The sequence below is a fragment of the Scomber japonicus genome, chromosome 20 (assembly GCF_027409825.1).
Source record: "Scomber japonicus isolate fScoJap1 chromosome 20, fScoJap1.pri, whole genome shotgun sequence".
Classification (NCBI taxonomy): domain Eukaryota; kingdom Metazoa; phylum Chordata; class Actinopteri; order Scombriformes; family Scombridae; genus Scomber; species Scomber japonicus.
Window position 1 is genome coordinate 2,738,164 of NC_070597.1, and position 22,585 is coordinate 2,760,748.

Below are 22,585 nucleotides of genomic sequence, written 5' to 3' on the forward strand. Positions count from 1 at the left end.
CTTCCTTCCTTCCTCAGTCCTTCCTTCCTTTCCTCTCTTCCTTCCTTCCTACCTTCTTTCCTCACTTCCTTCCTTCTTTCCTCCCTTCCACTTTTCCTTCCTTCCCTCCTTCCTTCCTCATTCCTTCCTTCTTTCCTTCCTCTCTTCCTCACTTCCTCTCTTCCTCCCTTCCTCTCTTCCTCCCTTCCTCTCTTCCTCCCTTCTTTCCTTTCCTTCCTTCCTCCCTCCCTCCTTACTCTTATATATATCAAACACACACATAGAGGATATTATTACTATTATCTAAAACACAAAGTGAATACAGTAGCTACTATGATCCTACTTCCTGTATAGATGAATCTACAGTGAAACATGTGTGGATGGATTTATAGAGCGATAATTAAAACTTCTCTCATCCCGTTAAACATGTATTGATTTCACGGCGCTGTTAATCAAGGTTAACGTTACACGCTCAAACTACTTCTTCTCTGATTGGAAAAATTAATGAAGTGTAGAAACTAGTGTGAGCTCGGTGTTGCATGAATGATGAAGTTCAGCCGTAAAACAGGAAGAGGAAAAAACAACGGCTCCGATGAAGCGACGACGGCGACGGAGGATAGAAAGTCATTATGAGTTATGTTGATGTTTGTTTAGTTTAAAGTTTTATTTGAATGATTTTTCTCCTGAGAACTGAACCATGCTATCAATTCACTTTATGAGCAGAAGTTTATATCGTTTTCTTTAAACTTTATTTCTTAAATATCCTGATTTTATAATATCTGTGCAAGGAGGAAGGACGGAAGGAAGGGAGGAAGGAAGGAAAAGAAGACAGGGAGGAAAGGTGGAAGAAAGAAGGAAAGGAGGAGGGAAGGGAGGACTAAGGAAGGAAAGGAGGGGGGAAGGAAAGAAGGAAGGAAAAAAGGGAGAAAGAAGGAAAGGAGGAAGGAAGGAAAAGAAGACAGGGAGGAAAGATGGAAGAAAGGAAGGAAACAAGGAAGGAAGGAAGGATGGGAAAAAAGAAGGAAGGAAGGAAGGAAGGAAGGAAGGAAGGAAGGAAGGAAGGAAAGAAGAACAGAGGAAAGAAGGAAGAAAGGGGGATGGAGGAAAGAAAGAAGGGAGGGAGGGAGGAAGGAAGGAAGAAAGGAAGGAAGGAAGGAAGGAAGGATGGAAGAAAGGGAGGAAGGAAAAGGAGGAGGAGAAGGAAGAGAAGACAGGAAGGAAGGAAGGAAGGAAAGGAGGGAGAGAGGGAGGAAACAAGGAAGGAAAGGAAGAAAGGAAAAGAAAATGAAGGAAAGAAGGAAGGAAGGACGGACAGAGGGAAGGAAACAAAGAAGGAAAGAAGTAAGAAAGGAAGGAAGGAAAAGAAGTGGGCTGGAGTGGTTCTGGCCCAACGGCTCCGATGAAGCGACGGCGGCGGCGACGGAGGATAGAAAGTCATTATGAGTTATGTTGCTGTTTGTTTAGTTTAAAGTTTTATTTGAATGATTTTTCTCCTGAGAACTGAACCATGATATCAATTCACTTTATGAGCAGCAGTTTATATCGTTTGTTTTAAACTTTATTACTTAAATATCTGTTATTATAATAACTGCAACTTTTAGGATGCTTTGTTGTTGCAGTTGGGGACAAAATCCGTCGTCATGGTTACTAAATTTAACCTTAATCTGGTCCTGAATGTGAAATTTAACCCTCCTGTTGTCCTCGAGTCAGGGAAGTAAGGGAGGAAGGAAGAAGGAAAGGAGGAAGGAAGGGAGGAAGGAAGGAAGGGAGGAAAGGAGGGAGGGAGGATGGAAAGGAAGGAGGAAGGAGGAAGGAAAGGAGGGAGGAAGGAAATGAGGGCGGAAGAAGGAAGGAAAGGAGGAAAGAAGGAAGGGAGGAAGGACAAAATGAAGAAGGGGATGGAGGAAGGCAGGAAGGAAGGAAGGAAGGAAGGAAGAAAGGAAGGAAAGAAGAATAGAGGAAAGAAGGAAGGGAGGAAGGACAAAATGAAGATGGGATGGAGGAAGGAAGGAGGGAGGAAGGAAGGAAGGAGGGAGGAAGGAAGGAAAGGAGGGAGGAAGGAAGAAGGAAGGAAGGGAGGGAGGAAGGAAGAAGGAAGGAAGGGAGGGAGGAATAAGGAAGGAAAGGAGAGAGGCAGGAAGGAGGAGGATGTCAGCGAGTGTATCATCTCTTTTTAACATCAGATTAAAAGCTGCTGAGAGACTGAAACACAAACAAACAGCGTGACAGCGAGCGTGTCAGCTGCCTGCAGACATACACACACACACACACACACACACACACACACACACATACACACACACACACACACACACACACACATACACACACACACACACACACACACACACAGTAATATGAGCTCTGTGTGTTATTAGACATCATCATCATGTAGCAGCAGCATGAACATCAGGCCTCAGGACATAAAGAACTCAGAGTGGTAGTAGAAGTCTTCAGCTGCTGAGGTTAGAATATAAATCACCTGATACTGATTACTCTCTGATCATGAATACCTGCACACACACAACCTATATTAACCCTCCTGGTGTCCTCGAGTCAAGGAAGGAAGGAAGAAGGAAGGAAAGGAGAGAGGGAGGAAGGAAAGGAGGGAAGAAGGAAGGGAGAAGGAAAGGAAGAAGGAAGGAAAGGAGGAAGAAGGAAGGAAAGAAGGGAGGGAGGGAAGAAAGGGAGGAAGGGAGGAAGAAGGAACGAAAGGAGGGTGGAAGGAAGGATGGAAGGGAGGAAGGAAGCAAGAAGGAAGGTAGGAGGGAGGAAGGGAAAAAGGAAAAGAGGAAGGGAGGAAGGGAAGAAGGGAGTAAAGAAAGGACAGAAGGAAGGATGGAAGGGGGATGGAGGAAGTGTTTTTGTTCTCCTAATGAATCGACTCAAGTTTAAATGATTTGACACGAAGTTGAGTCAACAAAAAAAATCTGATACACAAACAAAAGTGTTTGAGGGTAATGAAGTCGACCCTTCATGTTCACACTAGTTAACTCAGAGCATCTCGATGAGTGAAGCTGAGTCAACTCTTCTCTCAGTGTCATATGAACGCCATCAGAAGGAAGGAAGGAAGGAAGGAAGGAAGGAAGGAAGGAAAGCTGAGTCAACTCTTCTCTCAGTGTAATACGAATCCCATCAGAGAGTCATCATGTAGCAGCAACATGAACATCAGGCCTGAGGTTAGAATATAAATCTGATCATGAATACCTGCACACACATAACCAATATTAACCCTCCTGGTGTCCTCGAGTCAAGGAAGGAAGGGAGGAAGAAGGAAGGAAGGGAGGAAGGAAGGATGGAAGAGAGGAAAGAAGGATGGAAGGGAGGAAAAAGGAAGGGAGGGAGGAAAGAAGGTAAGGCAAGGCAAGGCAGTTTTATTTAGAAGGTAGGAGGGAGGGAGAAAGGAAAAGAGGAAGGGAGGGATGGAGGAAGGATGGAAGGAAGGAAGGAAGGAAGGAGGGAGGGAGGGAGGAAAGAAGGTAGGAGGGAGGGAGGGAGAAAGGAAAAGAAGAAGGGAAGTAGGGAGGAAAGAAGGAAACAAGGAAGGAAGGAAGGAAGGAAGGGAAAGGGATTAGGAATGAAGGAAAGGAAGAAAGGAAAAGAAAATGAAGGAAAGAAGGAAGCAAGGACAGACGGAGGGAAGGAAACAAAGAAGGAAAGAAGTAAGAAAGGGAGGAAGGAAAGAAGTGGGCCGGATTTGACGCCTTTGCAGGCCGGTTCTGGCCCGCGGGCCTCATGTTTGACCTCCCCGCTCTAGCAGAAATGAAACATGCATGGATGGAAGGGGGAAGAAGGAAGGAAGGAAGGAAGGAAGGAAAGAAGGAAGGAAGGAAGGAAGGATGGAAGGAAGGAAGGAAAAGGAGGAGGAGAAGGAAGCGGAGACAAGAAGGACAGATGGAAGGAAGGAAGGAAGGAAGGACCGATGGAAGGAAGGAAGGAAGGGAGGAAGGAAGGAAAGAAGGAAGAAAAGGAGGGAGGAAGGAAGGAGGGAAGGAAGGAACCCAGCTCTAGCAGTATAAAGTGTGTGAGTGTGTTTACCTTCCATCACATATCTGCTCTGTGTGATGTCATCACATCTCTGCTCTGTGTGATGTCATCACATCTCTGCTCTGTGTGATGTCATCACTTCTCTGCTCTGTGTGATGTCATCACATCTCTGCTCTGTGTGACATCATCGTGACTTTCTGATGACTCTCAGTGAAACAGAGTCGCAGGACAAAAAGGACGAACGACAAAAACATCCACCGCGCCACCGGAGCTGTTGTCACGGTTTCAGAAAAAAAACCCCAGCACCCTTGGGTGTGATTGGTCGGCAGCTCGATGGGTCGCACACCGCTGACGGGCGACGTGATGACTGATGACACCCGAACGCATCGCAACAACAACAACAGCCTGCAGCCGCTCCTTTGTACTGTACAAGGCAGCGCTGTCAGGCTCAACAAACACACCGGGGGGGGGGGGGGGGGGGGGGGTAGGAGGGTGTGTGTGTGTGTGTGTGTGTGTGTGTGTGTGTGTGTGTGTGTGTGCGTGTGTGTGTGTGTGTGTGTGTGTGTGTGTGTCTGTGTGTCAGGACTTTACACAGAATAGTGGACATGTACTGAAGCTGTAACATTGTGTTTTAACCCTCCTGTTGTCCTCGAGTCAAGGAAGGAAGGGAGGAAAGAAGGGAGGAATGAAAGATGGAAAGGAGGTAGGAAGGAAGAGGGAAGGAAGAAGGAAGGAAGGGACGAGGGAGGAAGGGAGGAAGAAGGAAGGAAAGGAGGGAGAGAGGGAGGAAGAAAGGGGGGAGGAAGGGAGGAAGAAGGAAGGAAAGGAGGGAGGAAGAAGGAAGGAAAGGAGGAAGAAGGAAGGTAGGAGAGAAGGAAGGAAGGAAGAAAAGGACGGAGGAAAGAAGGAAGGAGGGAAGGATAGAACAAGGGAGGGAGGAAGGACAGAAGGAAGAGAATAGGATGGAGGGAGGAAATAAGGAAGGAGGGAAGGAGGGAAGGAAGGAAGGAAGGAAGGAAGGAAGGATGTGAAATAATGTGAGAAGTAGCAGAAAAAGTGTAAAGATCTAAGTGTGATGAGTGTGAAAGCAAACAACTGTGTGTGTGTGTGTGTGTGTGTGTGTGTGTGTGTGTGTGTGTTGTGTGTGTGTGTGTGTGTGTGTGTGTGTGTGTCTCCACAGAGTTTTTATAAATCTGAAATTCAGCCAACAAATCTAAAACCAATCCTAGACGTTCCTCTACTCCTCCTAACCCTCACCCCAACCCTCACCTCTGAGTCTTAAAACTATAACTGATCTCACACATGTGAAGAGGTTTGGTTTTCAGAGTCCAAGAAATAAAAAAATAAATAAAAAAAAACCATCCCATTAATGTTTCCCACAGATCCCAGTTTGAGTTTTTTCTTACAGTTTGAACATGAAACTCCAGAGATGAACAACTGTGTTAGAAGATATCTGATTCAGTAGCAGCCTGAAGACATAAACACATGTTCAGGGTAGAATTAAACTCCGACTCCCAGGATGCTTTGGGAGTAAAGAGTCTGAGCTCAGAAAGAAAGGTTGAGTTAGTTCAGTTTGACTTTCTGGGAAACTTTTCAGTGAGTTCAACAACGATGGAAACAAAATGAGGATGAACTTCTGAAACCAGCAGCTCTCCCACTAGGTGCTGGGTGTTCTTTCAAAATAAAAGCACTAATCCAAGTACTGTTAAAGTGATACCATCATGTGAATAGAAGCCACCACGCCTCCACATCTACATGATCTAATCTATCTATCTATGTATCTATGTATCTATCTATCTATCTATCGAAGGGAAGGAGGGAGGAAGGAAGGAAGGAAGGAAGGAAGGAAGGAAGGAAGGAAAGGAAGGAAGGAAAGGAGGGAAGGAAGGGGGGACGGGAGGGAGGAAGGAAGGGAGGAAAGGAAAGAAGGAAGGTAGAAGGGACGAGAGAGAGGAAAGAAAGAAGGAAGGAAGGAAAGAAGGCCAGAGGAAAGAAGGAAGGTAATGGGGAGGAAAGAAAGAGAGAAGGAGGGACGGGAGGAAAGAATGAAGGGAGGAAGGAAGGGAGGAAGGAAAGAAGGAACAGTCTATCTTCTCTATAATGACCACCCTTCCTCTAAATCCATCTCTGACTGTAGGACAGAGGAAAGAAGGAAGGTAATGGGGAGGAAAGAAAGAGCGAAGGAAGGAAGGAAGGAAGGAAGGGAGGAAGGAAAGAAGGAACAGTCTAACTTCTCTATAATGACCACCATTCCTCTAAATCCATCTCTGACTGTATTCTGGTGAAATCTGATTCTCTTCATGTAGAAAAAAAAAGAAGTAGTATCAATAAAGGAAAAGGTGAGACTGAATATCTGAGTGAATGTGAGTCCACAGCTCTTTAAAAGTTTGACACACGTCGAGGATTTCAGTTGACTTCCTGTTCAGAGAGAGAGAGAAACCCTGTGAACTCACCCGCATCTGATAGTCTTTCTAAACTCAACTTGACGTGGAGTTGGTCCGCTCTTAAAATCCATCGGACACTGTCATAACCTGTCCTGCTGACTGTTCCCTATGCAGGAAGGAAGAGACGAGGGAGAGGGAGGGAGAGGGAGAGAGGGAGAGAGAGAGAGTGAGAGAGAGGAGAGAGTGAGAGAGGGAGAGAGAGAGGGAAAGAGAGAGAGAGAGAAGAGAGAGAGAGAGAGAGAGAGAGAGATAGAGAGAGAGAGAGAGAGAGAGAAGAGAGAGAGAGGGAGAGGGAGAGAGAGAGAGAGAGAGAGAGAGAAAAAATAGTGTTATTATTTTATTTTACTTCTTCCTCCCTTTTATCCATCCATCCTTTCCCCTTTCTTTCCTTCCTTCATTTCCTTCCTTCTTCCTCCTTTCTTTCCTTCTTCCTCCCTCCTTTCTTTCCTTCTTCCACCCTTCCTTCCTTCCTTCCCTCTTCCTCCCTTTCATCCATCCTTCCTTTCTTTCCTTCCAGCTTTCCTCCCTTCTTCTTCCCTCCCTCCCTTCCTTCTTTTCTCCCTTCTTCTTCCCTCCCTCCCTTCCTTCTTTCCTTCCTTCCTTCCTCCTTTCCTTCCTTCTTCCTCCCTTTCATCCTTTCATCCTTCCATCCATCCATCCTTGCAGCTTCCCTCCCTTCCGTCTTCCTCCTTTCTTTCCTTCCTTCCATCCCCCTTTCCTTCCTTCTTCTTCCTTCCTTCTCCTTTCTTTCCTTCCTTCCATCCTCCTTTCCTTCATTCGTCCTCCCTTCCTTCCTCCTTTCTTTCTTTCTTCCTTCCTCCTTTCCTTCATTCTTCCTCCCTTCCTTCCTCCTTTTTTCCTTCCCCCTTTCCCTCCTTTCCTTCCCCCTTTCCTTCCTTCCCTCCTCCTTTCTTTCCTCCCTTCATTCCTCCCTACAGTCACAAACAGTGTTGAAATGAAAAAATGAATGAAATGAAAAAAGACAGAGGAAATGAAAATGTCTCTCGCTTCACGGCTGCTTCCATTAGTTCATGTTAAATGTAAAGAAGCGAGACTGACTGAGAAACACTCGTCTCCATCGTCGTCTCCGTCGTCTCCGCCGTCTCCGCGGAGGAACAACAAGCTAAATGTTCCTCACGTCAAACTGTAAAAAGGTCACAGTCACTGTCGCCGGGAAGAAAATAACATCTCAAGAAAATGTCCGTTCTGGTTTGTGAGCAGCTCGATACGAGAGTCAGCGATGCTTCCTGTCATCCGTCTGATATCACAAATATATCAGGAGAGAGGGAGGAAAGAAAGAAAGAGAGAAGGAGGGAGGAAGGAAGGAAGGAAGGAAGGAAGGAAGGGGGGGAGAGGAAGGGAGAAGGAAGGAAAGAAGGACAGAGGTAGAAGGGGGGGGGGGAAGAAGAAAGGAAGGAAGCTCGATATGAAAGTCAGCGATGCTTCCTGTCATCCGTCTGATATCACAAATATATATCAGGAGTCATATTAAGGAGGAAGGAGGGAGGAAGGAAGGAAAGAAGGAAGGTAGGAGAGAGGGAGTAAAGAAAGAGAGAAGGAGGGAGGGAGGAAGGAAGGAAGGAAGGAGGGGGGGAAGGAAGGACAGAAGGACAGAGAAAAGAAGTAAGGGAGGAAGGAAGGTAGGAGAGAGGGAGGAAAGAAAGAAAGAGAGAAGGAGGGAGGAAGGAAGGAAGGAAGGAAGGAGGGGGGGAAGGGAGGACAGAAGGAAGGTAGGAGAGAGGGAGGAAAGAAAGAAAGAGAGAAGGAGGGAGGGAGGGAGGGAGGGAGGAAGGAAGGAGGGGGGAGGGGAGGGAGAAAGGAAAAGAGGAAGGAAGGAAAGAAGGACAGAGGAAAGAAGGGAGGGAGGAAGGAATTAAAGAAGGAAGGTGGGAGAGAGGAAGGAAAGAAAGAAAGAGAGAAGGAGGGAGGGAGGAAGGAAGGAAGGAAGAAAGGAAGGAAAGAAGGAAAGAAGAAAGGAAGGAAGGATGGGAGGAGAGAGGGAGGAAAGAAGGAAGGAGGGAGGGAGGGAGGGAAAGAAGGAAGGAGGGAGGGAGGGAGGAAAGAAAGAAAGAGAGAAGGAGGGAAGGAGGGAGGGAGGGATGGAAGGAAAGGGGAGGGGAAAAGAGAGAGGGAGGAAAGAAAGAGAAGGAGGGAGGAAGGAAGGAAGGAGGGAGGGAGAAAAGAAAAGAGGAAGGGAGGAAGGAAGGAAAGAAGGAAGGAAGCTCGATATGAAAGTCAGCGATGCTTCCTGTCATCCGTCTGATATCACAAATATATCAGGACTCATATTAACCCTGAAATACCAAGAGAATCATATTTGATGGATGAGTTTTAGAGTTTTAGAGTTTTAGAGAGCTTTAAGTCATCAGTGAGATAAAAAGCTGATGTATAAGATCAGATAAACCAATGCTCTGTTGAATTATTTAATATTTTATAGTTTATTTTATTATATTGATCCCTTGAGGCAGAGTGTGGAGCTGTGGCCACACTAAAGGCGGCTGCATGTGGACACACATACTCTCTCCTCATTGGAGGCAACTGAAGAAAGAAGCTCTACTCTACATTGTCTATTTGTTACTCTTAAAGCGATGGTTGGGCGTAATTTCAACCTAGCGTCATATGATGCACCATTACGTCTATCTAATCAGCGCCTCAGCCCTTTTTTTTCCCATTTGGTCGCGTTAGAGCCATCAGCCGAATGTCATAGTACAGGCGCTAACGGGACCACCAGGCGCTAACGGGACCACCAGATGCTAACGGGACCACCAGTGTATCTGGTAAATGACCCCACTAATAATGCCTGGATTGTTATAAAACTTCTACAGTAGTACAAATAGGCTCTTTACTCATAAATCGATGCATTTGAAAGTTTGTAAGTACACCAGGAGTTTATTAAAATAACACTTACCTGATGGCTTTTACTCTGCTGCTACTGCTAAAGCTGGAAACATCGTCGAAATATCGCGGGATCACTGAAATACTGTGTGGTCTGTGCGGGATTGCGCGATATTTCGACGATGTTTACAGCTTTAGCAGTAGCAGCACTAACTGTTAGGAGCCTAAACCTGACCCAAACTTAACTAAACTATTAGTTAACCTGACCCAAACTGTGTTAGCCAGTAACTGGAACCGTTAGCTAACCTGACCCAAACATGTTTTATCTTCCAAAATTAAGAACCAGCATTACTAGACAGTTACAACAAGCTAACAAACTGAACAGATATACCCAGAAAAACTGAATTAACAATTAAACAAACTGAAATTCATTCACTCTTTCTCTCTAGCCGTATCTGCTCTCTCCTCATTGGGAATAATTGAAGAAGTAAGCTGAACGCTACATGGACATTCAGCCCAACATCAACCAAACTGTTGTTACTGTTAGGAGCCTAAATCTGAAACTAAACCGTTAGCTAACTGGAACCGTTAGCTAACCTGACCCAAACTGAGCTAAACCGTTAGCAAACTGGAACCGTTAGCAAACCTGACCCAAACTGAACTAAACCGTTAGCTAACCTGACCTAAACTGAACTAAACTATTAGCTAACTGGAACCGTTAGCAAACCTGACCCAAACTGAACTAAACCGTTAGCTAACTTGACCCAAACTGAACTAAACTATTAGCTAACTGGAACCGTTAACAAACCTGACCCAAACTGAACTAAACCGTTAGCTAGCCAGTGACTGGAACCGTTAGCAAACCTGACCCAAACTGAACTAAACCGTTAGCAAACTGGAACCGTTAACAAACCTGACCCAAACTGAACTAAACCGTTAGCAAACTGGAACCGTTAGCTAACCTGACCCAAACTGAACTAAACTATCAGCTAACTGGAACCGTTAGCTAACCTGACCCAAACATGTTTTATCTTCCAAAATGAACAACCAGCATCACTAAACATTTACAACAAGCTAAAGAACTGAACAGATATGTACCCAGTCACATCCACAGTTCATTCCTCTCTAGAAACCAGTAAACCTTTCCCTCTCAGTCATTAACTCTGAAGACATGAAACTGATGTGTTTGCTCTCTCATACACACACACACACACACACACACACACACACATACACACACACACACACACACTGAGAACCTTTCCAATAAAACCTGACATGCTTTTACATGAACTGTCACATATCTGCTCATATCTGCAGCTTTTAGTAGATAATCATCTCTGATCCCTCGTCACTCCTCAGAGAACATCCTGTAACCTGAAGCAGGAGCACCACCATCCTCATTTTACCTCTTTATATATATATATATATATATATATATATATATATGTGTGTGTATAAGGTAGAGGTGCATACTCCATGAACCCCTGCAGCACCTGACATGCTCTAACATTCACATCTGGACCGGTGAACCTAACCTTCGACGCTTCCTGCAGACATGAAGAGAGCAAAGTAATGCATTTTTAATAATACCTACTCCTGTCTCTCTCCCTCTCTACCTCTACCTCTGTCAACTAGCACCAGAGATGGACTAGAATGAGAAATCAAGCCTTCCCTGATACTTAGCCTACAGGTTTTTTATTACATTTTCTACCATAACTCTTCTATCATAACTTCAACTTTAACCTTCCTGTCGTCCTCCCGTGTGTTTTGACTGTTCCTTCCTTTTCCTTTCTCCCTCCCTCGTTCCTTCCTTCTTTAATCTGTCCTACCTTTATTCCTTCCTCCCTTCCTTCTTTCCTTTCCTCCCTTCCTTCCTCCCTCCTGTCCTTCCTTCCTCCTTCCTTTCCTTCCCTCTTCCTCCCTTCCTTCCTTCCATCTGTCCTTCCTCCTTCTCTCATTTCTTCCTTCCTCTCTTTCCTCCCTCCTGTCCTTCCTTCCTTCCCTCCTTCTCTCCTCCCTTCCCTCTTTCCTTCCTCCATCGCCCTTTCTTCTTCCTTCCTTCCTTCTTTCTTCCCTTCCTCCCTCCCTCCCTCCCTCCCTCCTCTCTTTCTTTCCTCCCCCCTACCTTCCTTCCTTCCTTCCTTCCTTCTTTCCTTCCTTTCCTTCCTCCCTGCCTTCTTTCTTCCCTTCCTCTTTTCCTTTCTCCCTCCCTCATTCCTTATTTCCTCCATCCTTCCTTCCTTTCATTCCTTCCATCTGTCCTTCCTCCCTCCCTCCTTCTCTCCTCCGTCCATCCTTCCTTTCCTCTTTTCCTTTCTCCCTCCCTCGTTCCTTATTTCCTCCGTCCTTCCTTCCTTTCCTTCCTTCCATCTGTCCTTCCTCCCTCCCTCTTTCTCTCCTCCCTTCCTTCTTTCCTTCCTCTGTCCATCCTTCCTTCCTTTTCTTCCTTCCATCTGTCCTTCCTCCCTCCCTCTTTCTCTCCTCCCTTCCTTCTTTCCTTCCTCCGTCCATCCTTCCTTCCTTTCCTTCCTTCCATCTGTCCTTCCTCCCTCCCTCTTTCTCTCCTCCCTTCCCTCTTTCCTTCCTCCATCGCCCTTTCTTCTTCCTTCCTTCCTTCTTTCTTCCTTCCTTCCTCCCTCCCTCCTCTCTTTCTTTCCTCTCCCCTACCTTCCTTCTTTCCTCCGTCCTTCCTTCCTTTCCTCCCTCCCTCCTTCCTTCCCTTCCTTTCTTCCTTCCCATCCTTCCTTCCCTTCCTTCCTTCCTTTCAATGAGCGTCCTATAAAGGGTTAACAGAATCTTCCTGACTTCTGGTTTCCAAGAGAAAAGGTCCATGTTGCTACCATCTCCCTGACATGCTCTAACATTCACATCTGGACTGCTGAGACCTCTGTCGGGTCTTCCTCAACCTAAACCTTTGACACTTTCTGCAGATGTAAAGAGCAAAGAAATGCATTTTTAATAATACTCACTCCTGTCTCTCTCCTTATCTGTGTGAACTTTACCCTGGCTAGCAGAGGATCGGGCTGATTATCAGCTGTAGATTCAGAGGTGTAGGGGAGAACACGCTTTACTTTAATTTCATTTCCTCATGAACCGTATACTGGATAGATTTCCTTTTAACCCTTTATAGGACACTCATTGAAAGGAAGGAAGGAAGGAAGGAAGGGAAGGAAGGACGGAGGAAAGAAGGAAGGAAGGAAGGAGGAAGGTAGGGGGGAGGAAAGAAAGAGAGGAGGGAGGGAGGAAGGGAAGAAAGAAGGAAGGAAGGAAGGAAGAAAAAAGGGGGATGGAGGAAGGAAAGAGGGAAGGGAGGAGAGAAGGAGGGAGGGAGGAAGGACAGATGGAAGGAAGGAAAGGAAGGAAGGACGGAGGAAATAAGGAACGAGGGAAGGAGAAAGGAAATGAGGAAGGGAAGAAAGAAGGCAGGGAGGAAGGACAGATGGAAGGAAGAGAATACAGGAAGGAAGGAAAAGAAGGAAGGAATGAGGAAAGGAAAGACAGATGGAAGGAAAGAAGGAAGGAAAAGAAGACAGGGAGGAAGGGAGGAAGAAGGAAACTGTGCCGGATTGGACCTCTCGGCGGGTCGGTTCTGGCCCACGGGCCGCATGTTTGACACCCCTGACCTAACACATCTCCTGCACCAAGCCAAAATCCAATTTTTAGCCAATATAGATTGGAACCAGATGTCTCTTATGAAGTCTGAACCATAGACTGTATAAAAGAAATGGACGTAACATCCGTGACGTCACCCATTGGTTTGTGGACTGCTGCTCGGAAGCCAATAGTTTCTAATCTAGGCAGCGCCATCTTGAAAATTTCAGGTGCATGCTGGGAAAACTAAAAACACAGATTCTACTTATATGGGCATGAGGCGGGGCCATGGGCGGAGCAGGGAGGTTGCTATGGTTGCGAGGGCTGGATCTGGAGGACATTGGTCAATCAACCTGTCAATCAGGACGTAGCCACGCCCTAATGCATACCCTGCTTTATCGTCACATATAAAATCAGGGAGGCCAAAATGTCCCAAATGAACATCATACTGCATTGAAGAAGGCTTTAAACTAGCGATTGAGACCATAAACACATTTTGAAAACGTTTACTGAGGTTAGAAATCAAGTGAGAAGTTGGTGAATTCTCCATTGACTTGTATAGAGACGGTCGCCCCCTGGTGGCCTTTTGATAGAATGCAGCTCTAAGTTACTTCCTGGTTGGCTTCATTTCAGAGGACAGGAACTCCCCACCTGGAAATAACACCTGACTTAAATTCTGAACATTTCAATACCAACTATTTTTAACAGCAGCGCCCTCTAGGGACTGAGATCTGATGAATGAATGTGACAACCAACCCCCGACCAGACAAGATTTACAGTTTCTAAGAGAAAAGCTCCATGCTGCCACCATCACCCCTCCTAATTTCATCCCGGCGCTCCCTTATGAAAGTTTCCTCCTTCATGAAGACTGAAAGCATTCTGTCTGATTTCCTGTCTCGAGCAGTGATTGCTGCTGATTGTGGAGGAAACAGCAAAAAGTCTGTTGAGGAAACTCAGGAAATGACGGCCAACACTTTCACCTTCCTGTCGTTCTCCTGTGTCAAATTGATCCCGTCTGTTTTGACTGTTCCTTCCTTCCTTCCTTCCTTCCTTCCTCCCTCCCTCATTCTCTCTTTCTTTCCTTCCTCTTTCCTCCCTTCCTCCTTTCCTTCCTTCCTCTTTTCCTTTCTCCCTCCCTCCCACCCTCCTTCCTTCTTCCTTCTTTCCTCCGTCCTACCTTCATTCCTTCCTTTCCTTTCCTTTCCTTCCTCCCTTCCTTCTTTCCTTTCCTCCCTTCCTTCCTCCCTCCTGTCCTTCCTTCCTTCCTTCCTTCCTTCCATCTGTTCTTCCTCCCTCCCTCCTTCTCTCTTTCTTTCCTTCCTCTCTTTCCTCCCTTCCTTCTTTCCTTCCTTCCTCTTTTCCTTTCTCCCTCCCTACCTCCCTCCTTCCTTCCTTCCTTCCTTTCCTCCCTTCCTCCTCCCTCCTGTCCTTCCTTCCTCCCTCCTTTCCGTCCTTCCTTCCCTCCTCCCTCCTTTCCGTCCTTCTTCTTACCTCCCTCCTCACTTTTTCTTTCCTCCGTCCTATCTTCATTCCTTCATTTCCTCCGTTCTACCTTCATTCCTTCCTTTCCTTTCCTTCCTCCCTTCCTTCCCTCCTTCCTTCCTCCTTCCTCCCTTCCTTCCTTGACTCGAGGGCAACAGGAGGGTTAAAGTTAGTGCAGCAAGACATCATGGAGGTACAGAGCAGACAGGTGGGCAAAAATCAAAAGTGTTTTACAGTGTAAATAAGAAGTAGCAGCACTTCTAATGCAATGAGGCGCCTCGAGCACTTCCATTACCCAAGACACACACACACACACACACACACACACACACACACACACACACACACACACACACACACACACACACACACACACACACACACACACACACACACACACACACCTGTAATAGGAAATGAAAGAGGAAGGTAAGTTTTTGTGATACACTAAACAAAAAAGAACTAAATTAGAGTGAAAGTGCTCCCCTCTGTAAATGTTTCACTCCGTTTGCCGTCCTATCACGAAGTCATTTTCCATCTCATCAACAAAAGTAGTCAGAGAGACGGCAGCTGGTGCAAAATGTTCAAGTTCAAGACCCAAAACAAAAAAAATAAATTGGAAGGAAGGAAGGAGGGAGGAAGGAAGGAAGGAAAGGTGTAAGGAAGGAGGGAGGAAAGGAAGGACAGGAGGGAGGAAGGAAGGGAGGAAGGAAAAGAAGGAAGGAAGGAAGGAAGGCAGGCAAGAAAGAAGAGAAAAGAAGAAGGAAAGGAGTAAGGAGGGAGGGAGGGAGGGAGGAAGTAAGGAGATAAGGAAGGGAGGAAGAAAAGGAGTAAGGAGGGAGGGAGGACAGAAGGAAGGAATGAAGGAAGGAAGGACAGTAGGGAGGAAGGAGGGAGCAAAGAAAGATGAAGGAATGAAGGAAGGAAGGAAGGAAAGAAGGAAGGAAGGAAGGAGGGAGCAAAGAAAGAGGAAGGAAGGAAGGAAGAAAGGAATGAATGAATGAAGGAAGGAAGGCAAGAAAGAAGAGAAGAAGGAAAGGAGTAAGGAGGGAGGAAAAGAGGAACGAAGGAAGGAGCAAAGAAAGAGGAAGGAAGGAAGGAAGGACAGTAGGGAGGAAGGAAGGACAGGAAGGAGGAAGGAAGGGGGAAAGGAAGGAAGGACAGGATGTTTCGAAAATGATGGAAAATACATTAAAGGCACATTTCAGTTTTCATTCTGCCCTGGAGGAGGATGGGTAGAAGAAAGAGGAAGGAAGGAAGGAAGGAAGGAAAGAAGTATGGAAGGAGGAGGGAGCAAAGAAAGAGGAAGGAAGGACAGGATGTTTCAGTTTTTATTCTCCCCTGGAGGAGAATCCTGCTGGAAGGTTTTTGGCTGCTCCAGTTGGACCAGGTGTTAGTTTCACCCTGGTTAGAGTCACACGAGGAGCGGGGGTGCTATTCCCTCCTTATGTTTTATGTAGACTATTTACCCTGCTGCTACTGAAGCAATGAGGCAGACCCAAGAAAAGCTATAAAAACTAAATTAAAACATAAAAACATCATAAAAATATAAAAAGCACAAACAAAAAAATATGTTTGAAGTCATCAAAAGAAAAAAAAGAGCAATTATTTCGTTACTATGGTTACTGCAGTTATATGTTAGTACAGGACTCTTATTTTGAAATGCAAATATAATATATAATTTTGTTTTGTGTTTATAAGTCGATCCAGTTCTATTTCATGTCTGGTCAACACGCCACTGTATGGGTCACTCTCTCCGAGGGTCAGAGCTTATTAATACAGCTGTGCGATCACCTGCTCACTCTCTTTTTCTCCTCCTGGAGTGGTGAGTATTTGTTCAGACTGAGACATTTTATGTCGCTCATCAATATATGTACTTATCTGCCTTCTTCCTCCCATGAGGGAGAACGCTACCTCACGTGGCCGGTTTACTGTTGTGGTCTTCGACCAGGTGAGTACTCGAGCCGCTGCGGCCGGGAGGTTGTACGCTACCTGAGGCTTTTATCCACACCTGTCGCCTGTGTCTTCCCGCTGAGTCTGAGTGGCAGTCTTGGCTTGTCACAATCCAATCTGTCCAACCAGGATTGCATTGCTGTGCTGGCAGCTCCAGTGGTGCCAGGAGGGGTCTTTGGTCCACCCTGTGAGGCAACCTTGGAGCAGTCTCGTAGGGCGAGGGAGCTGACGTGCTCTGTGAGGGATGTGCCGGCCTCATGCTTACGTTGGGGTCGTGGTTCCTTTCAAGTCAGCTCTACAGCCTCCAGGGTGCTGCAGCCTGCCGCCCAGGGGTTCCCAGTCCGCGGCGGCCCGGCTCGCCAGCGTTCCTTTTGCTATGACTGCAGTGGAAACTCTCGTTGTGGGGGTGCCAGACCGGGGTCAGCTGGTGGCCGGCACTGACGGTTGTCAGGATACAGACTCCAGTTCAGAACCAGACCACCGCTGTTTCCCGGCATTGTTCCTACCCTCCTCAGCGACAGGGCAGATTGTCAGTCCCTTGTGACAGAGGTTTCGGCCCTTCTGAAGAAGGGGGCAATAACAGCCGTCCCCAGTGGCGAGATGCACCAAGGGTTTTATTCAACCTACTTCTTGGTTCCGAAAAAGGACGGCGGCCTCTGTCATATCTTGAACCTGAAGGGGTTCAATGGCTTCCTAAAACGCCAGGTGGCCTTCGTCGGCCTTCGTCGGCCTTTGACTATCGTGCCACAAACCTGGAGATTAATTATTCTCATTAAAATGTTCTGATCTGTGAACTGGTTGTCCTGAGTGATTTTTTGCCTCACCACACCTCCTGCCTGACCTTATTTGCTCTACTGTTGACCCATACGGTGGCGTGTTGACCAGATATGAAATAGAATGGATGGTTGTCATTCAGAAGGCTAGTTCAGCCTCAGTCGGGAAAAAGAGAGTGAGCAGGTGATCGCACAGCTGATTAATACAGCTGATTGGCTCTGATTGCGCCCGCTGAAACAGCTAACCCTCGGAGAGAGTGACCCATACGGTGGCATGTTGACCGTCATTCATAGAACCACGGTTACCTGTGTAACCATCCGTTTTTAGTCTCCATGTGGTTTAGTTTAAATTTAAAGGGTTAAAATGTGAAAATAAACGTATGAATAACTTCACACATTCTTTTTTTGTGGACCCAGCATCAAATTTCTGCTTTTAACTGACTTTTTTGTGTCATTCAGGGCGAGAACAAACATATCAGATTATAAGATTTAAGCCTTAATTGAGCTTAATTGATTGATTGAACCTCCTCGTGAATTAAAACTTACAGCTTTACATTCAGAGTCAGTCTAGACTCAGATTTTACATTTTCAGAGTCAAAGCGATTTGTTATTTCCTGTAAGAACATGAATATTGTGTAACTAAGCAACAGCTCATTAAAGACCCTGAAAGTTAAACTATGTTGAAGTTTCTCTAATTATGTTTCTGAGCTGATTAACTCCTCCCGTGTGTGATTGCTTGTTAACGCATCACTCTGCCTTCATCCCGTCTGATTCAATACGGCTTCTAATTATCCACCATGTGCTTCTTCTTCTTCTTCTTCTTCTTCTTCTTCTTCTTCTTCTTCTTCTTCTTCTTCCTCTTCTTCTTCTTCTTCTTCTTCTTCTTCTTCTTCTTCTTCTTCTTCTTCTTCTCCTTCTTCTCCTTCTTCTTCTCCTTCTCCTTCTCCTCCTTCTTCTTCGTCTTCTTCTTCTTCTTCTTCTTCTTCTTCTTCTTCTTCTTCTTCTTCTTCTTCTTCTTCTTCTTCTTCTTCTTCTTCTCCTCCTGCTGCCGTAGAGAGATTTAATTGCTGTGAACCTTTTTGAAGATGTAGAGGAGAGCATATGGAGGAGGACACATTAAAGCGTGATTAGGTTTATACCTCAGATTGAACTCTTTAAATAAAAGAATAAACAACTTCTTTTGTATTTTAAAGGAATAGAAATCAAACATGAAAGAAAGGCTGGGCCGCCGCCGCTGCTTCCGCTGGAACATGAAACAACGAGGAAACTGATCCGGCCTTAAAACCCCCCCGACGTGCATTTCAGTTGCATCATGTAAAAACCTGCAGACTCGTTCTCACGGTTTAATTGGTGGAGGATGGTTTTTAATCCGAGCTGATGAGTCCCTGAGAGCAGCAGAGGCTCTGAGTGTTAAAGAAGAAGAAGAAGAAGAAGAAAGCACTTTGTTTCTCATGTTAACATCGAGCTCGTTAGTGTTATTTTTCTTTATTCGGTCTATTATTCTCATATATATTCCTTCCTCCTTCCTCATTTCCTTCCTTCCTCATTCCTTCCTTCCTTCCTTCCTTCCTCTTTAATTTTTTCTTTGTTCTTCCCCTCCTTCCCTCTTTCTTTGCTCCCTCCTCCCTCCTCCTTCCATCCTTCCTTCCTTCCTTCCTTCCTTCCAAAGTTTTTATGGTTACACCACTTAGACATTTTTACCATAATCCTTTAATATATTCTCTCTAAATGGATTAAAAGCAGAAATTTGATGCTGGGTCCACAAAAAAAGAACGTGTGAAGTTATTCATACGTTTATTTTCACATTTTAACCCTTTAAATAATGTAATGATGATGTAATGATGATGTAATGATGATGCTTCGGTATAATGATGATGTAATGATGATGTAATGATGATGCTTCGGTATAATGATGATGTAATGATGATGCTTCGGTATAATGATGATGTAATGACGATGTGATGATGATGCTTCGGTATAATGATGATGTAATGATGATGTAATGATGATGCTTCGGTATAATGATGATGTAATGATGATGTAATGATGATGCTTCGGTATAATGATGATGTAATGATGATGCTTGGGTATAATGATGATGTAATGATGATGCTTGGGTATAATGATGATGTAATGATGATGTAATGATGATGCTTGGGTATAATGATGATGTAATGATGATGCTTCGGTATAATGATGATGTAATGATGATGTAATGATGATGCTTGGGTATAATGATGATGTAATGAAGATGTAATGATGATGCTTCGGTATAATGATGATGTAATGATGATGCTTCGGTATAATGATGATGTAATGATGATGCTTCGGTATAATGATGATGTAATGATGATGCTTGGGTATAATGATGATGTAATGATGATGCTTGGGTATAATGATGATGTAATGATGATGCTTGGGTATAATGATGATGTAATGATGATGTAATGATGATGCTTCGGTATAATGATGATGTAATGATGATGTAATGATGATGCTTCGGTATAATGATGATGTAATGATGATGTCGGTATAATGATGATGTAATGATGATGTAATGATGATGTAATGATGATGTAATGATGATGCTTGGGTACCTTCTGGATGGTCTCCAGCATGGACCAGCCTCCGTTCCACGGTTTGGTGGATTTCCTGATGCAGTTGAGACTCGCCATGCTGTGCCACTTCCTGTCCTCCAACTTCCTGTAGAAGGCGTTGGCCAGCATCAGCACGCTGTCATACAGGTAGAGGTTAGACACCTGGAGGGAGAGGAAGAGGAGGAGGAGGAGGAGGAAGAGGAGGAAGAGGAGGAGGAAGAGGAAGAGGAGAGAGAAGAGGAAGAAGAGGAGGAGGATAGAGGAAGAGGAGGATGAAGAGGAGGAAGGAGAGGGAGAGGATGAAGAGGTGGGGGAGGAAGAGGAGGAGGAGGAGGAGGAAGAGAAGGAGGAGGAGGAAGAGGAGGAGGATAGAGGAAGAGGAGGATGAAGAGGAGGAAGACGAGGAAGAAGAAAAGGAGGAGGAAGAGGAGGAGGAGGAGGAGGAGGAGGAAGAGAAGGAGGAGGATGAAGAGGAGAAGGAGGAAGAGGAGGAGGAGGAAGAGGAGAAAAGTCAATTCCTTCAAAATAAAACTAAATTAAAACTAGTCAATTCCTCCAAAATAAAACTAAATTAAAAATCATCATATGCAAAAGTTACACAGAAACACACACAGAGTTAGTATGTGTGACACAGCTGGGTGCCAAATTATCTGCTGGTGCTAAACTATCACCAGCATGATTACACACACACACACACACACACACACACACACACACACACACACACACACACACACACACACACACACACACACACACACGGATTGGTGTTGAGATGGCAGTCAGCATGTCGTCTCTCACCCTCGGCTCCAGAGGTCAGAGGAAACACACACTGTGACAAATTAACACACACACACACACACACACACACACACACACACACACACACACACACACACACACACACACACACAGGAGCAGGGAGGCAGAGACCAAATGCAGGTTGACAAATGAGCACCACTCTGTCCAGATAGAGCTGACTGGCATGAAGTGTGTACAGCATGCCGCCTGAGGACAACACACACACACACACACACACACACACACACACACACACACACACACACACACACACACACACACACACACACACACACTAAACTATTCATGCTCTTTTGTCACGCAGAGGTTACATCTGAGCAGAACACAACGTTTGATGTAAATAAACAATGTCTGGATGAAGTTAGTTTTTCTTAAAGGTACAGTACACACTTTAAATGTACTAAACTAGTCAATTCCTTCAAAATAAAACTAAATTAAAAGTAGTCAATTCCTTCAAAATAAAACTAAATTAAAAGTAGTCAATTCCTTCAAAATAAAACTAAATCAAAACTATCCAATTCCTTCAAAATAAAACTAAATTAAATCTCTCTCTGTCTCTTTCTCTCTCTCCCCCCTCTCTCTCTCTTTCTATCTCTCTCTCTCTCTCTCTCTCTCTCTCCCTTACTCCCTCTCCCTCTCTCTCTCCTCTCTCTTTCACTCTCTCTCTCTCTCTTCCTCTCTCTCTCTCTCTCCCTCTCTCTTTCTCTCCTCCCCCCTCTCCTCCTCCCTTCTTCTCTTTCTATCTCTCTGTCTACTTTCTCTTTTCTCTCTCTCTCTCTCTCTCTCTCTCTCTCCCCTCTCTCTCTCTCTCTCTCTGTCTCTCTCTCCCTCTCTCTCTCCCTCTCTCTCTCTCTCACCCCCCTCTCTCCCTCCTTCCTCTGAGTGATTCTGCTGAGTCGTGTCTTTGTGGTTTCTCTTTTAACATTCAGCTGATATTTAGCGCTGAGATTTGTTCTGACAGCCTCACACTGCTCTCTCTCTCTGTGTGTGTGTGTGTGTGTGTGTGTGAGTGTGTGTGTGTGTGTGTGTGTGTGTGTGTGTGTGTGTGTGTGTGAGAGTGTGTGTGTGTGTGTGTGTGTGTGTGTGTGTGTGTGTGTGTGTGTGTGTGTGTGTGTGTGTGTATCTATGAATGTGCTCATGCATTTATGGATGTGTATCAGTGACTTGTGGTTCGATGATGCGTCTCCCAGCAGGAGGGTTCAGATCAGACTTAATAGAAAAGTTAAAAAAAGGAAGTAAAAGCACGAAATACTTTAAATAGTTCTGACCTCAAAACTCAAACGTCAGACGGTCCCTGAACACATCACCACATCATCACAATGTGCTCAGGGGGGTCAAACATGAGGCCCGTGGACCAGAACCGGTCCTCAGAGGGGTTTAATCCGGCCCTCTTTCCTTACTGTTTTCTTTTCTTTCTTTCTTTCTTTCTTTCTTTCTTCCTTCCTTCCCTCCTTCCTTCCTTCCTTGCGTCCTTCTCTCCCTCCTTCCTTCCTTCCTTGATTGCTTCCTTCATCTCTCCCTCCTTCCTTCCTTGCTTCCTTCCCTCCGTCCTTCCTTCCCTCCTTGCTTGATTGCTTGCTTGCTTCCTTCCTTCCCTCCTTCCTTGCTTGCTTCCTTCCCTCCTTGCTTGCTTGCATCCTTCCTTCCTTCCCTCCTTGCTAGCTTCCCTCCCTCCTTACTTGCTTGCGTCCTTCCTTCCTTCCTTCCTTCCTTCCTTCCTTCCTTCCTTCCTTCCCTCCTTGCTTCCTTCCCTCCCTCCTTTCTTCCTTCCTTCCCTCCTTTCTTACTGGCTTGCTTGCTTACTTCCTTCCTTCCTTCCTTGCACCCCTGCCTGCCCCCCTCCTCCTCCTCTTCTTCATCCTCCTCTTCCTCCTCTTCCTCTTCCTCCCCCTCGTCCTCTTCCTCCTCCTCCTCCCCTTCCTCCTCTTCCTCCTCTCCTCCGCCCCTTCCTCCTCCCCTTCCTCCTCCTCCTCTTCCCCTTCCTCCCCTTTCTCCCCCTCTTCCTCCTCTTCCTCCTCTTCTTCCTCCTCCTCCTCCTCCTCCTCTTCTTCCTCTCAGGTTGGACAGTTGTTAAACTTCTGCCCTTAAAGCCTCATTAGGTCACTCATTAACTCATTAA

The 22,585-nt window shown here is 45.6% G+C and overlaps 1 protein-coding gene across 1 annotated transcript in view; it reads left to right on the forward strand.

Moving 5' to 3' along the window:
- Window positions 1-4,299: 4,299 nt before the first annotated feature.
- LOC128381829 (E3 ubiquitin/ISG15 ligase TRIM25-like) overlaps window positions 4,300-22,585 on the forward strand; it is a 30,070-nt gene continuing 11,784 nt past the window's right edge. Inside the window, exons 1-3 of the mRNA XM_053341859.1 lie at window positions 4,300-4,387; window positions 16,273-16,693; window positions 16,790-17,015. Coding sequence (XP_053197834.1) covers window positions 4,300-4,387; window positions 16,273-16,693; window positions 16,790-17,015 — 735 coding nt within the window. The remainder of the gene's footprint in view (window positions 4,388-16,272; window positions 16,694-16,789; window positions 17,016-22,585) is intronic.